At 46.2% G+C, this 14,472-nt stretch overlaps 1 protein-coding gene across 8 annotated transcripts in view; it reads left to right on the top strand.

Annotated features, from left to right (window-relative positions):
* The first annotated feature begins 5,709 nt into the window (after positions 1 to 5,709).
* The window catches only part of MGAT4A (alpha-1,3-mannosyl-glycoprotein 4-beta-N-acetylglucosaminyltransferase A), a 124,808-nt gene continuing 116,045 nt past the window's right edge, over positions 5,710 to 14,472 (top strand). For 4 of the 8 annotated variants that reach the window (XM_060413945.1, XM_015094497.4, XM_060413947.1 and 1 more), the window contains exons 1-2: positions 5,710 to 5,787; positions 10,296 to 10,616. In XM_060413945.1, the coding sequence (XP_060269928.1) occupies positions 10,523 to 10,616 (94 nt within the window). In that variant the 5' untranslated portion in view covers positions 5,710 to 5,787; positions 10,296 to 10,522. Of the gene's footprint in view, positions 5,788 to 9,820; positions 9,901 to 10,295; positions 10,617 to 14,472 lie in introns of those variants that run through there. The other 4 variants (XM_060413946.1, XM_060413948.1, XM_060413949.1 and 1 more) reach the window with 2 other exon arrangements.

Genomic DNA, 14,472 nt, shown 5'->3' on the forward strand with positions numbered 1-14,472 from the left:
TCATCCTGAAAACCAGTTTGCTTGTTTACTCGTTGTCTTGAGCCTCCCGTGTTGCTGCCGTTCTCCCCTCTGCCGTGTGATGCTGGAGCTGCCAGTGGGTGGGCTGCAGTTGCTGGGCTTCCTGGAATGGGCTTTCTGTTAGTATAACAGCTGCCCATAGAAGGCAGTGGCTGGAGGTTAGAAGGCAGAGGAAGGAGAGAAGCTTCCTGCTTCTGCCTGCAACACTGTGGCAGCTGTCGTAAGTTGTTGCCAATAGTCGCAGAACAGTGGGTTGTGGAGTGATTCCTGTGTGCAGCCACCTAGGCTAAGACAGCATCTTCCAGGGTTCCAGACCAGTAGCAACAGTTCTCCAATAATGCATCAGTAGATGCAAGCTCCAAGTGTCCACCAGGGCCACTAGCAGCCTCTGATCCTTGGGTATCAGTCCTGCATTCTGTTTGCTCTTTGTGACCCTTCTTTCTTCATTCAACCCTTCCAACACCTTTGCAAGCAATTTCCTGTGTAATAGTCCCTCCATCAAAAAAAACAAAACAAAACTAGAATAGTTCCTCCCTTCCCTTTGTCCTTCCTTTCTTCCTTCCTCGTCTCTCTTTCCTGTCTGGTCCATGGCTGCTGACACCTGCAGAGTTGTGTTCAGTTGCTACTGTTGCTGTTGCTGTTGTTCAGTCACCAAGTCATGTCCGACTCTTGGTGACCGCATGGACTGCGGCATGCCAGGCCTCCCCGTCCCTCACCATCTCCCAGTTTGCCCAAGTTCATTGATCCCATCCAATCATCTCATCCTTTGCAGCCTTCTTCTCCTTCTGCATTCAGTCTTTCCTAGTATCAGGGTCTTTTCCAATGAGTCGGCTGTTCACATCAGGTGACCAAAGTATTGGTGCTTCAGCTTCAGCAACAGTCCTTCCAGTGAATATTCAGAGTTGATTTCCTTTAGGAAATCAGTTGATATAAAAAAGGGTAGACAAGCACTAGATCTATGAAAAAGATGACATAGATTATGTTGTCCTGTTATCCAGCACTCCAAATGGCCTAATATTGGACAGTCATGGTCCTGAGTGCATTATTCAAGTACAGGTTTTTATCCCGTTTGAAAGGTATTGATGGAGTCGCACAGTTGAGCTGCTCAAATTGGCTTCATGTATGAATGGATTTCAGATGCAGGGCCGTTGATCCAGGATCTTTTCCAAGCACCAAATTCACAGAGGAAGAGTGAGAAAAGAAAAAAACCCCCAAGGCTCTGCAGTCCTCTGGCACACAATTATTTTCCATTCGACCTTTGGAATATACATCAAATATAATGAAACCAGTGAGTCAGCTTTAATGGTGTGGCCAAGTCACTTAGAAGGAAAGCGAGATCTCTCTAAGCCTTCTAAACTTCTGCCACATGGCATGCTGAGGGCACCAGTTCCCAGTAAGACAGTTGGATTCCCTTTTGTTTTGGGATTTTCTTGAAAAAACTGTTTGGCAGTGCCCTGTACACATATGTGAACACCACTGGCCACAACACTTCAGTATGGCTTGCGGGCATGCTAAATCGCTTCAGTTTTGTCTGACTCTTTGCGACCCCATGGACTGTAGCCTTCCAGGCTCCTCTGTCCATGGGATTCTCCAGGCAAGGATACTGGAGTGAGTTGCCATGCCCTCTTCCAGAGGACCTTCCTGACCCAGGGATCGAACCCACATCTCTTAAGTCTCTTGCATTGGCAGGTGGGTTCTTTACCACTAGGGCCACCTGGGAAGCCCGTTCAATATGGCACGGGCTTATAATTCCACAATCCTATAGCCACACAGCCTGGCTGTTGTTGAATAACCTTATAGGTTCATCTACCCTGAGGGGGTGAATGTGGACAAACAGGAAAGGGATCATTCAGGGGTTCTCACACAAAGAGATGAGCAAAGGTGTGGGGAGAACATGTAGAAATGAAAAAATTTTCTAAATCTAGCTCTCTGCTGTCTTTCATCTGGATGAACCTTAATGACCACCTAGAGTTGAATATCAAATACGGTGGTTAGTTCGGTTTGAATTCTCCCATTAATTTCTTGGACCTTATGTGTCCTGTTGCTTTATACAACAGAAATACCGCATACACTCTGTCTGAAACACTCTGTGGCTGAGAGAGTTAATAAACCAGCCGGGTCCTAGTTCCCCTATAGCTTCTGACTAAAGGGATAAAGCACACAACTTGTGAAGAAAAATGGAAGGGCTCCTGCCGCCGGCACATGTCGTTCAGTTGCGTCTGACACTTTGTGACCCCGTGGACTGCAGCACGCCAGGCTTCCCTCTCCTTCACTATCTCCCGGAGCTTGCTCAAACTTGTCCACTGAGTCAGGGATGCCATCCAACCATCTCATCCTCTGTCGCCCCCTTCTTCTCCTGCCTTCAGTGTTTCCCAGTATCAGGGTCTTTATAAAAGTAAAGACTATCAGAGTCTTTACACCTCTGCATGAGCCATTTACAAAAGAGTCAAAACAAAACTGGGAAGACCCTCCAGTGTGATTCTCATGAAGGTTTTACAACTGCGAAAAGAAAAAGATCCCATTTGAGCCAGTAGCCAAGAAACCAGAATCACAACATTTATCAACACTCATAAAATGATGCAAGTTTTATTGTTCATGCATGGAGGGGACTGGAGCAGAAAAGAACGAAAGATCCTGTGTTTGATTTCTTAGAAGCTGATTGCTACAGGCACCGCCCCACCAAAAACTACTCACCTTCAAAGTGATGAAAGATTAGTTTCCTGTGTGTACTCTGTTTTTAGGTCAGATATCACCTGCAGGAAGCCTTCCGCCACTGAGAATCTGATAGAGGGCCCCGGTCTGTCTTCTGTCCCAGTAACCAGAGCTTCTGGCCCTGCTTGTGGTCTAATTCCGTCTGCACCTCTCTCACCAGTCTGGAAGCACCTACGGGTAGGCACCGGCTGCCCCCACACATCTGAGGAACTCAGAACAGCCACCACATCCCAGTTTTGTTGGAGGCAGAGGGTAGAATGGTAAAGTTGCAGGCAGAACTTGAGTCTAGATGCCTCCCCAGCTTCCACTGATTGCGTGGCCTTAAAGGCCCAGAGAAGGCAACAAGAGAAGCTGCAGAGTAATGGAACTAGTGAAGCATCACACGGACGTCGCTGGTGGTCCAGGGGGTAAGACTCTGACCTCCAAAGCACGGTGATCTGGTTTGATCGCTGGTGGGGGAACTAAGGTCCCACCTGCCTCAGGGCCAAAAAACCAAAACGTACAATGGGAACAATATTGTACCAAATTCGGTAAAGACTTTAAAAATAGTCCACATTAAAAAAAATCTTAAAAAAAAGAATCTTTGCAGAAAAGATGAAGAAAAGAACTAGATGAGACTCAGTGGAGTTAGTGGGAAGGTGTTCGTTGCTCAGTCGTGTCTGACTCTTTCGGCCCCATACACTGTAGCCTGCCAGGCTCCTCTGTCCATGGGATTTCCCCAAGCAAGAATACTGGAGTAGGTTGCCTTTCCCTTCTCCAGGGGATCTTCCCAACCCAGGGATTGAACCCAGGTCTCCCACATTGCAGCTGGATTCTTTACCATCTGAGCCACTCGGAACAGAAGTGATTGGAAAATCCAGGATCATGAACTCTGCAAAGTGAAGGTCAATGACAAATCCATTCTAACCCATACCTTGGCGTATATCCTGTGATGTTCTCATTTCTTAGAACAACAAACTGAAATCCAGACTTTGTGGAGCTAAAAGTGATTGGTTTACGACAAGTTTAACTGTAACACCAGATTTCTCCTGAAACCCGTCCTTCTGCTGCCAGGTGGAGTAGTAATAAGCCATCACGAAGGGCCCCAAAGGAAGGCAGTTCTGTTTGTCCTGCTTTTTGTCTTTTGATGTTAGTTCTCCGCTAACCTTTGTCCAGGGGGAATTCTGCTGTCTTCCTGGATAAGCCCATTGAGTCCATCGTTGAAGCTTGCCCTTTGCAGCTGTCCTTTCTCTCTGACATATGCCTCTGCTTCTAGAATGTTTCTGAATGCTTTCATTTCCTTCCTGAGAGAAAAAAAATGGAGAAAGTGGAGTGAAATGTATCTTTTTAATAGTCATCCACTCAACAAGATTTTGTCAGCTGCTGAAGATACAAGCAGAGGGGTACAGGAATGCTGCAGGGACTCAAACCCAGTCAAACAGATCTGGGTTTGAATTCTGGTTGGATCGCTTACTAGTGCCTACATCACTGTATCAGTTTGTATTGTGTTATGTATTTATTTTTGCCTATGCTGGGCCTTCGTTGCTGCCCGCGGGCTGTCTCTAGTTGCGGCGCTGGGGCTTCTTACTGCAGTGTCTTCTCTTGTTGCAGGGCACAGGGCTCTGGACAAGTGGGCTTCAGTAGCTGCGGCACTGCGGCTCAGTAGTTTTGGCGCGTGGGCTTAGTTGCCCTGCGGTATGTGGGATCTTACTTCCCAGATCAGGGATTGAACCCGTGTCCCTTGCATTGGCAGGTGGATTCTTAACCACTGGATCACTGGGGAAGTCCTGTATTGTATTATTATTTGTACTGTTAATCTCTCAGGGCCTCCAGTTTCCTTCCCATAGAATGGGGAGCTCCCTGGGCAATTTAATCTTTTGGCCAGTCTTGTGGACATGGCTTTGTTAAATGCCACTGCTTTCTTCTGTATGGAAATTGCCTGTCGTTGAGCATTGTACACCAAATAGAAAGCTTTGGGCTTTCCATTCCCAAGACATATGTCAGGCAAGATATATCAATGTATCAAAGGTTGTATCCGAGTAGGTTTCAGCCTTTATTACTTACATCTGGTCATGAAATTTTTGCCAGCTTGCTACTAGGTATTGTCTTTGTCATAGACTATAGGAAATCTGGCCCTCAAGCCAGTTACTAACCCAAGTCCTAGTACCAAAGGATACTAAGAAAAACAGGCAGACCACTCAGACCTCTCAATAGATGATCATCTATCTGGTTCTCAAGTTAACGTCCAACTTTACAGAAATGGTGATAGATTAGGACATGGAGCTTGCGAGAAAGGGACAGGAGAGCGTGGTGTAGTGGGAAAATCAGCAGCTTTAGCACTCAAAGGATCTGCATTTAAACAACCTAGTTTATTTATCTTCTTGCTAGTTGCTAAAGCTAGTCCTGGTCTCTTGGTCGGTAAACTGAGGATAATAATGCCCATTAGTGGGGATGTCGCGAGGGCCAGAGACAGTGGGTGAGGCGCCTGGACCCGCGGAGCCTCGGAAGCTCTTGCTGGATTGGGGCGGGAGCTGGCCCGGGACCGGTCACTGGGAATGCTGCCCAGGGGGGTGCGGCGGGTTGCGGACCGCAGTTGGGGGAAGGCGCCGAGGCCGCGGCAGCCCGGGTGGCCGGGTCGCGCGCCAGGCGGAGGCCGGGGGCTCCCCGGGGCCTTTTGTTGGCAGCCTGAGCTGCCTCCGCGCACACGCCCGAGAGGATTAAAGCCAGATGTGGCGGCCCGGCGCCGCCGAGCGCTTAGAGCCCGGGCCGGAGACGCCGCTCTAGACCCGGCGGCGACAGTGAGTGAAGCGGGGAGATCTCACGAGAACGGTGCAGGCTGCGAGGCGGCGCCCCTGAAATGACAACCGGGCGGGCCTCCGGCCGGCGGCTGGGCCGCGCGGGGGCGCCCGGGGGCCGGCACAGGCGGCCAATGGCTGGCGGGGTCCCGGGCGGGGCCGCGCGCGGGGGCCGCGGCGCCCCGGCGGCGGGGCGGAGCCGCGCGGGGAGGCGGGGGCGCCCGGCGGCGGCTCGGTGGCGGCTCGGCGGCGGCCGCGGCAGGACTGGCAGCGCCGGCGGCGGGTGAGGGGTTCGCGGCGGCGGGTGCGGGCAGCTGCGAGCTGGGGCGCAGGGCGGCTGCGCGGAGGGCGCGGGATGGAGGGGCGGCGCCGGGTCGCGGGAGATCCACCTGCTGGTAACGGAGCCGCGGGCGCCGCGGCCGGGCCCGGAGCTCGTGCGCCTCGGGCTGCTGCGGGGCCGTCTCGGGGCGCGGGCGGGCTGGGCCTCGGGGGCGGGCGCGGGCCGGGCCGTCCTGGGCGCGCCGTCAGCCCCGCTCCGCCGCCGCAGCCCCTCGGTGCCGCGCGCTCCCTCGGGGGCCGACCGGGCGCCTGGTGCGCTCTCGGCGCTCCGTGGCGCGGCGGGGCTCGCTGACTTTGGGGCAAAGTGAAGGAAAGTGGGGGTTTGGGGGGTGAGGCAGAGTTGCTCGCGGGACTGCCCCAGGGCTCACGCCCGTCCCGGAGTCGGCGGCGTCCCGGGGCCGCGGGGCAGGTGGGGCGGGGGCGAGGCGGGCCGGGGTTGCTGCCAAGGCGTGCACCGTTCTGGCGAATTTTCCTACAAAGTCAAGACCTGCGGGTCCTCTGTAAGCGCACCCCCATCCCCAGGCCTCCAGTTCCTCGCTATCGAGGAAGCTGCGAGTGGGATCCTCGGGTCGGGCCGGGTGATTCCACTGAGGGTACCACCAGGTGACAGCGGGAAGGCGTGTTTTATGAGCTGGCAGTCAGACCACTCGCGCGCCCGCTTTTTATTTCTCGCAGCGAGTGCTTCTCTGGATCCCGCTCATTGCTTACAATCCGGATTGCGAAATAGAAGCAGGCGCAGTGTCTGTTTTCAGTCCTCTCCATATATTTTGCTGTTGTGCTTTTGCTGTCGGACGACTTCTGGCCAAAGAAAATGGCAACGTCGTTCGTTTGAATTTAGAAGCTAAATTTAGAAGTGAATAATCTGCGTTTAATGGTTTATTTTTCTTTTTCTGAATGTTAAAAAACAACAACACTGTCATTAACAGGTTATCCTAACAAAGGTTTCTTTAGCCCGCATCGTGTAAATCTGAAAACGTACAGGACGATGAAGTTATGTAAGCTGCATTAAGGAAAAATAGAAATCCTATTATAAATATAAAACCAATGAATTTTAACAAAACCGCGCTGAATAAAGTTACAGGGCTTACATCATGGTACTCATGAGGGTGCCTTTTCTTCAGGCACCCCTGTTCTGTCTGGAATGACAGTGAAATCATATGTCAAGCATTTTTAGCCGTGGATCATACTATTTCGGAGAACACTTTCAAATCAAAGGTTATGTATCTAATAATAACATAGGACTGCAGCCCTGAAAAGACTGTTAATAAAACATTTTTTTCCAGCCTGAGATCTGGAGTTGAAAGTTCGAAACATCTTTGTCAGGATGGAGAAGATGACCAGTAACTTTAGCCACTGCCTTTTTGTTGTCAAGGATTCCGATGTGTTAAGTGATAGTCTCAGAGAGCGTCAAGGTGTTAGATTGAAATTTTTGTGAGCGTGGACGCTGACAACAAATAGGGGTCACTTCTGCCTTAGGCAGTTAGTCAACCCAGAGGGCTCTTGGCTGTATGAACTACCTTTCCTGGTTTGAGAGCATAGGGATCACTGGTTTTGCTCTTTAATGATGCAACTAAGCTTTATTAGTGTGGAAACTCTGATTAAAAATGTATGACAATATGCTGAGTAAAATGCCCTAGTATTTGTCTTGCTGAATTTCAGGTCCTGTTTGTTGGTAGAGTTTATTATTTGCATTTTCTTCAAACCAGATATGAATAACTTCTGGATCCAATATTTAATATTCCTTCTGTTTTTCATGTTACCAATACTGTATCTATAATCTACTTTCATTATAGAGTTCACACACTTTTACTTGTCTCTCTACCCATTTATGCTGACTTTCATACAAATAAGTATTTAATAAAACTGTGTTTCAAAAATCTTTCATTTTCTACTTCTTCACTTCCCCTTTCCTGTGATTACTGACTGAATGTTTATTCTAATAATCTGGATCTCTTATCAGGACGGTATCTTTTTTGAAGTAAAGTGGGGCTCAGGTGGGGCTATAGCAACAAAAAGTTACTTGCATCTTCATATAATGCCATGAAAAAATTAAAATTCCAAGTTACATAATTCAGAGTTAACCCTTCATTTTTTAATAATCAGAATCATTAAGTGCTTAAAAAAAAATTATCTGGCTGTGCTGAGTCTTAGTTACAGCATGTGGGATCTTGTTCCCGGACCGGGATCAAACCCTGGCCCCCTGCATTGGGAGCACAGAGGCAGCCACTGGACCACCAGGGAAGTCCCTTGAGTGCCTATTGATATGTTAATAAGACAGTATATTAGGTACTTATGGAATTGAGTTGAAATTTTGGGATTTCACCATGAAGACTGTTGACATGGATATGTTAGGTGAATAACTTTGGTTTTAGAAAATAATCATAATTTGAACACAAGAGTATCTTTGGAAATTCTTGATTGCAGAGAGTAAGGGGAAGCGAGGAAGTATTAGGAAGTTCAGTGCCTCTAGAATATTATATCAGTACTACAGAGCTGCTGGTCAAGGAGGCTTCACAGGCTGCTTGGGTGAGTAGGGGAGAGGAGGGCCCAGCCCAGGGTACAGGAAGTGAGAAATTCATTCAGGTTTTAAGTTGAAACTTTGAAGTTGCCTGTGAATTTTGCAGTTTATTCCATAGTAGATCCGAATTTGTTGTAGAGTCTAATTTTTTTTTTTTTTTAAATTCACACTTTAAACTGTTGGGTAAAGATAACACCTCGGGAAGATTCTCCAGTGTAACCTGAGGCTTGGAGTGCCCCTGGAGCTTCTTTTCACGGGACTGCGGTGCAGAGGGGCAGAGGGGGAGGGGGGGGGATGAGAACTTGGACTTTGGAGTCATGCAAGTTAGGGTTCCTTCTCTGGGTTCATTTCATTGTGTGTACGGTAGGGCTAGCAGTGCCTGCCTCACAGGAGTTGGGAAGATGTAGAGCGCGTGAGGAAATGCTTAGTGAGTTGTAGTGTCTCATCATCATTATTAATCCAGATCTTTTCTCACTAGTGGAGGTTTCTAGCCACGGTCAGTTTTACAAACCAGCTGAGATGGTAATTTCTGAGTTGCCTACAAATGGCTGCTTTAGTCAGAGAGAATTGTCCCTCGGGCTTCCCAGGCCTTTTTGGAGTTGCATTAACTCCCCCTACTGGAGTGACATGTAGTGGATTGCCAAGTGCATCTCGTGGTCCCCCGGGGCCACCAGGAATCAATGCACATGTTGTCTGGCCTGATATGCCCCGAGGGAATGAAATTAGTTCTGTGCAGAGAGGCCTAAACCAGTGACTGGCTGCAGGTTTTTGGTTTTATTTGTTTTTATTAATACAGTTAGCATTTATTGAGAACCTAGAATTGTACTAGGTGACTCTGCTTAAGTACTTCCAGGGACATGATTTCATTCTATTTTCTTTCTAAAAGATTTATTTATTTTTGGCTGTGCTGGGTTTCTGTTGCTTCAAGCAGGCTTTCTCTAGTTGTGGCCGGTGGGGGCTACTCCCTTTAGTTGCGGTGTGCGGGCTTCTTGTTGAGGTGGCTTCTGTTGCTGGGGAGCATGGGCTCCAGGGTTCGTAGGCTTCAGTATTTGGAGTGCATGGGCTCAGTAGTTGTGGGGCATTGACTCAGCTGCTTTGCGGAACGTGGCATCCTCTCAGACAAGGGATCAAAGCCCTAACTCAGATTCTCAACCACTAGACCCCCTCATTCCATTTTCTGAACAGGTTTGCTGGATGGGAGGTGATCTCCAGGCCTCCTGAATTAAAGCAGTGCTCAGTGCTTGGTTAATCCCGGTCCTGTGCTATCCTGATTGGATTGCCATGTTTTCAAAATGCCAAGATAATTCCAGTTTACACCTGGGGAGTAGGTTAATTGTTGGAAAAACTATGTTTATCTTATGATGATGACCAGTAGCAGTCATCACTGTAACCTTTTTATTATTTATGAGAACAGGAGGAGCTGAGACAGTTAGCTTTCTCAGTTCCTGGATGAAACCACAGAGCCGAGATAATTGACATGCCTGAAGTCACGCAAGTAATGGTGGGGCTGGATCTAGGACCTAGGGGCTTTTGACTCTTGTAAGTTGTCTGTTTTCTTTAAAAATTTTGAACCATTAACTATTATTGTGCAATAGGAGGATTGTAGAGAGTGAAGAATGTTCCTCGGGAACCATTGTGTGATCATTAGTGTTCTCATGGGCCCCACCACTTCTTCCTTTACATAAGTAACCATGCCTCTCTTTCCACAGACACAACAGAACCAATGAGCAGGGAGTATAGTTGAAAGCTTTTTTCCCCTGTAGGAGAACCGTATCACTCAAGGATATCACATGAGTCATTTGGGTGTGGGGGGTAATCTTTACAGATACAGTGTAGCCCAGCCAAGAATCTGTTTGTAACAGTGACTGATAAATGAAGAAACCTGTATTTTGCATCCTTGAGCAAGTTTTTCTTTCTCTTTTCCCCTTGAATAGGGAGAAAGAAGCATCCACCTATGAAGACCCTGCAGACAGTCCTGAATAGTAATTGTGGATGGTGTGGCTGCCAGGCTAGTTCTGCTGAGCATCTGAAATGAACCTCTCCTATTGATTGTTTCAGTTGGCCCCGAGCCAGGAGTACTGGGCTTGCTTGACTTCAGGATAAAAAGAAACGGACTTGGTTATCATCGTAGACATATGAACCAGTGTGATGGTGAAATGAGATGAGGCTCCGAAATGGAACTGTAGCCACTGTTTTAGCATTTATCACCTCGTTCCTCACTTTATCTTGGTATACGACATGGCAAAATGGGAAAGGTAAGGAAAACGTCTCCAAAAAAAACATGCATGGAGTGTGGTTGGTTTTTTGCTTTGTCAACGGTGCATAAACGCTCTGAGTTGAATGCGCCTACAGGCTGCATGTTTCCAGCTATCTGCTGGCGGCCTGCCAGTTTCTTTCTGACACCGAAATGAAACAGTTGAAACAGTATTCTTGGACAGAGGAGACAAAATTTCTCGTTTGAATGGGGTTTGCTTTGTTTCTTGATTTCTTGTAATTGCTCGTGTAGAAACATGCTCATCAGCAGTTTGTATTATAAATGACAGCCAAGTTGAGTAATGAAGACTTTCATTTTGGTGTTTTATTTTTTATTATTAAACATCATCAATGTTTAATCAGCTTCCTTGTACCGGATGTTGTATGAAACACTTAGAAGGACACAGTGGCTTCATGAAATTTATATGCAGATTATCCTAATGATTTGGTGCTGTGTAGTTAATTATTTAAACCGTATGTGTTGATAGGTTGCTCTTTAGGCAAAAGTATTTTTGAAGTGGGTGAGAAATTCCAATCTGAAATTTTAAAAATTAATTCTGTTGAGACTAGTGAACTGTGTTTTTAAGGAAGGTTATCTGTTTAGAGATTGGAACTGTGTTGAAGGATAATGCGTTTCTTTGCTTTTTTTGGAAAATATTTACAGTAAATTCCTACCCCTATTTTTATTATCTGTAGACTTTTAAATAAATAGTTTGTTTATGGCTGCCCTCGTTGCAGCCATGTAGATTGCAGCCTGTGGGCTTTCTCCAGTTGCAGGGAGCAGGGGCTCCTCTGGACGCGGTGCCTGGACTTCCCTTGGAGTGGCTTGTGGCAGAGTGTGGGCTGTGGGTGCGCAGGCTTAGCTGTACCACAGCACGCGGGACCTTCCCAGACCGGAGGTTGAACCCCAGTCCCCTGCTCTGGCAGGTGAATTCTTAACTACTGGACCACCAGGGAAGTCTCCTACCGCTTCTTTTTACATATCTCTTTTCCTCTTTTCCTCTTTTCCTTAATCTAGGAAATATAACAATGACAAGAAGAATGGAGATCTGTTAGAGTCAGGGTAGAGTAGTAATCATCACTTGGTTATCAAAAGGTGCTATTGTTGGCATTATTGACTTGCATGAAGGTAACTTTATTCTCTATTAATTTTTCTCTGGTGTGTGTGTAGATATGTATATATCTGTATCAGCGTGCATATATTCATGAAATAAGCTGATATAAGCAGGCAAATGTACTCTGTGCTTTGAGCAAGTTTAATATTGTTTTTCTCTTTCTTTGCGTTGGGCTCTAATTTTGGAAGGCATTCTTTGGGGGAAAATGAATGAAACACTTACTGAAGATCGTTCTTCTTTGCAGACAAATATATACATTTCAGATTTCATTTTTTAATCATACCAAAAGGAGAAGACTTACTTAGGAAGAACTTAGAGTAGTTAATCAAACTATTGCTTGGCCCTGACGTGAGCAGAACAGATGACTTGCTTTAGCGGTCAACTTAGAAAATGAAAGAGTTAATCATAAGAGTATATGAAATTTTTTCTTATCAGGGAACTTATCTACCCAGAAAATTATACTAACAGAAACTTGACCCTTTTAACTGTGTCTTACTTAAAGCGTTAGCACTTTTGGAATCTCCATTCCATTTATCTTATTTCTTAGGTAAAGCCATTAATAAGCACTGTTTTTGTGTGTGGTAGGCTGTCTTTGGAATCAATGTTGATCGAATGTACAGGTTTTGTCCCCAGAATGGGAAGGAATGTGGCGTTAGACACACACAGTCTCTGCTTCGGCTCTCGCTCTGGGCAGGGCTGCAATCCTCCTGCGCGTGTTTTTCTGCTCTGTTTTTCTGCTTGGTGTTTGGTCTGAGCTCTTTCAGGTATCAACAGAGGTCTCCTGTCGTGCTTCTGTAAAATCCCCTGTGCTTTAATGACATCGTTTATGTAACCACTCTAACTGCTGAGCATTTGGATTCTTTCTAGATGGTTCTGGCAGTCAGCCTGGATTTTCCAGAGCCGGCCTCATTTCAGATGTTTAATTCTTGTATGCTCATAAACCACATGCTCTGCTTTTTATGTTGAAAGCGTGGTTTCCGTAATCGCTAGATGTTGCTGGACTCAGAGTTCTTATTTTTCATGCATGCATCACTCCCTTTCCTGTACCTACCTCATGCCTATCTCTGTGTTACAGGCTGTAAATATGAAAAGGAAGGAGAAACTACGCATCTTTGGAAATCCCAAGAACCAGTAGGGGAAGGTGCAAGTAAAAAAATGTGATACCATCTGATAGATAGAGCAGTAACAGAGTGCATATTATATGTTAAGAAACAATAACATAGTCTCATTTAATCCTCATAACAACCCTAGGAGGTATGATTACCCACTTCCTATAGATGAGGAAACCAAGGCTGAGTGTAAGAAACTTGTCAGGGTCGTACATTAAGTGGAAGAGTGGAGTTTAAACTCGGTCAAGCTGGTTCCAGAGATGATGCTCTTAGCTATTGGTCTGCTGCTCGGAAGAGCAGAGACCAGGCGGATTACAGGAGAGTGGGCATGGCAGGTAGAGGGGGCTGCCTTTACTTTCATGAAGCTCTGAGAGAGTGTGAGTATTTGTGCTTTGGAATTGTAAGCTATTCATTGTGGTTGGCAGATAGGGTTCCGGGACTATCCCAGGGTTCAGCTAGTGATCCCAGTGTTCTCCCTATCATATTTATCCTAGGTCTTCATTTGCCACTGAAAAGAATAAATGAGCTGGTCCATGGGATTGGCATAATTTGGAGAAGATATCAGTAACTCCACTAGGAAAGCTGGCGTTCAGGCCAGGGTACAAGTTTCTGCAGGGTATACTGGACTCTCACATTAAAAAATGAGACAGAATTCCAAATATGTGGAAAGCACAGTGGGAAAGTTGTGAGCAGGTGTGAGGGTGGGATGAGAATAATTGCGTGTCTTACACGTGTGTGTGTGTTGAGGGGGGATGGTTCTCCTGATGAATTTCCTATTTTGGTCAAGCACAGTCCAGAAACTGGACATCTTAGACCCCTGTCCTAAGGGATACCTAACATTCATGCACATGTTTCTGTGTGGACATGTATTTTCATTTCTTTTTATCTAGAAGTAGAACTGCTGGGTCATGTGGAAACTCTATATTTAATCACTTGAGGAGCTGCCAGACTTTTTTCCCAAAGAAGCTGGACCATTGTGCATTTCCTCTAACAGGATATGAGGGTTACAATTTCTTTACATTCTTGATGATACATGTTTCCTGGCTTTTGGATTCTACTTGACTCGATGGACATGAGTCTGAGTGAACTCCGGGAGTTGGCAATGGACAGGGAGGCCTGGCATGCTGCGATTCATGGAGTCACAAAGAGTTGGACATGACTGAGCGACTGAACTGAACTGAACTATCCTAGTAGTAGTGAAGTAGTTTATCATTGGGGTTTTTATTTGTATTTCTAATAATATCTAGCATCTTTTTATGTACTTATTAGCCATTTGTATATCTTCTTCAGAAAAAAATGTCTATTCTTTGCCCATTTAAATTTTTTATTAAAAATTTAAACTTTAAGAATTCTTTATCTATTCTAAGGCAAAAATACAGTAAGGGTATTGGATCAACCACCTATATATCTAATATGAAGGTTAAAAGACAAAGCTAGTAAAATCATACAACTATCAATAAAAATATGGACACAATAATTAGGAAGTGGACAAAGTAAAAATATATAAAAGATGAGATCAAAAATGTAAAATGAGGGAGTGGAATTAAAAAAAAGTGTGCTAAGTCATTTCAGTCATGTCCAACTCTTTATGACCCTATGGACTGTGGCCTGCCAGACTCCTCTGTCCATGGGGT

The sequence above is a fragment of the Ovis aries genome, chromosome 3, assembly GCF_016772045.2.
Source record: "Ovis aries strain OAR_USU_Benz2616 breed Rambouillet chromosome 3, ARS-UI_Ramb_v3.0, whole genome shotgun sequence".
Taxonomy (NCBI): Eukaryota; Metazoa; Chordata; class Mammalia; order Artiodactyla; family Bovidae; genus Ovis; species Ovis aries.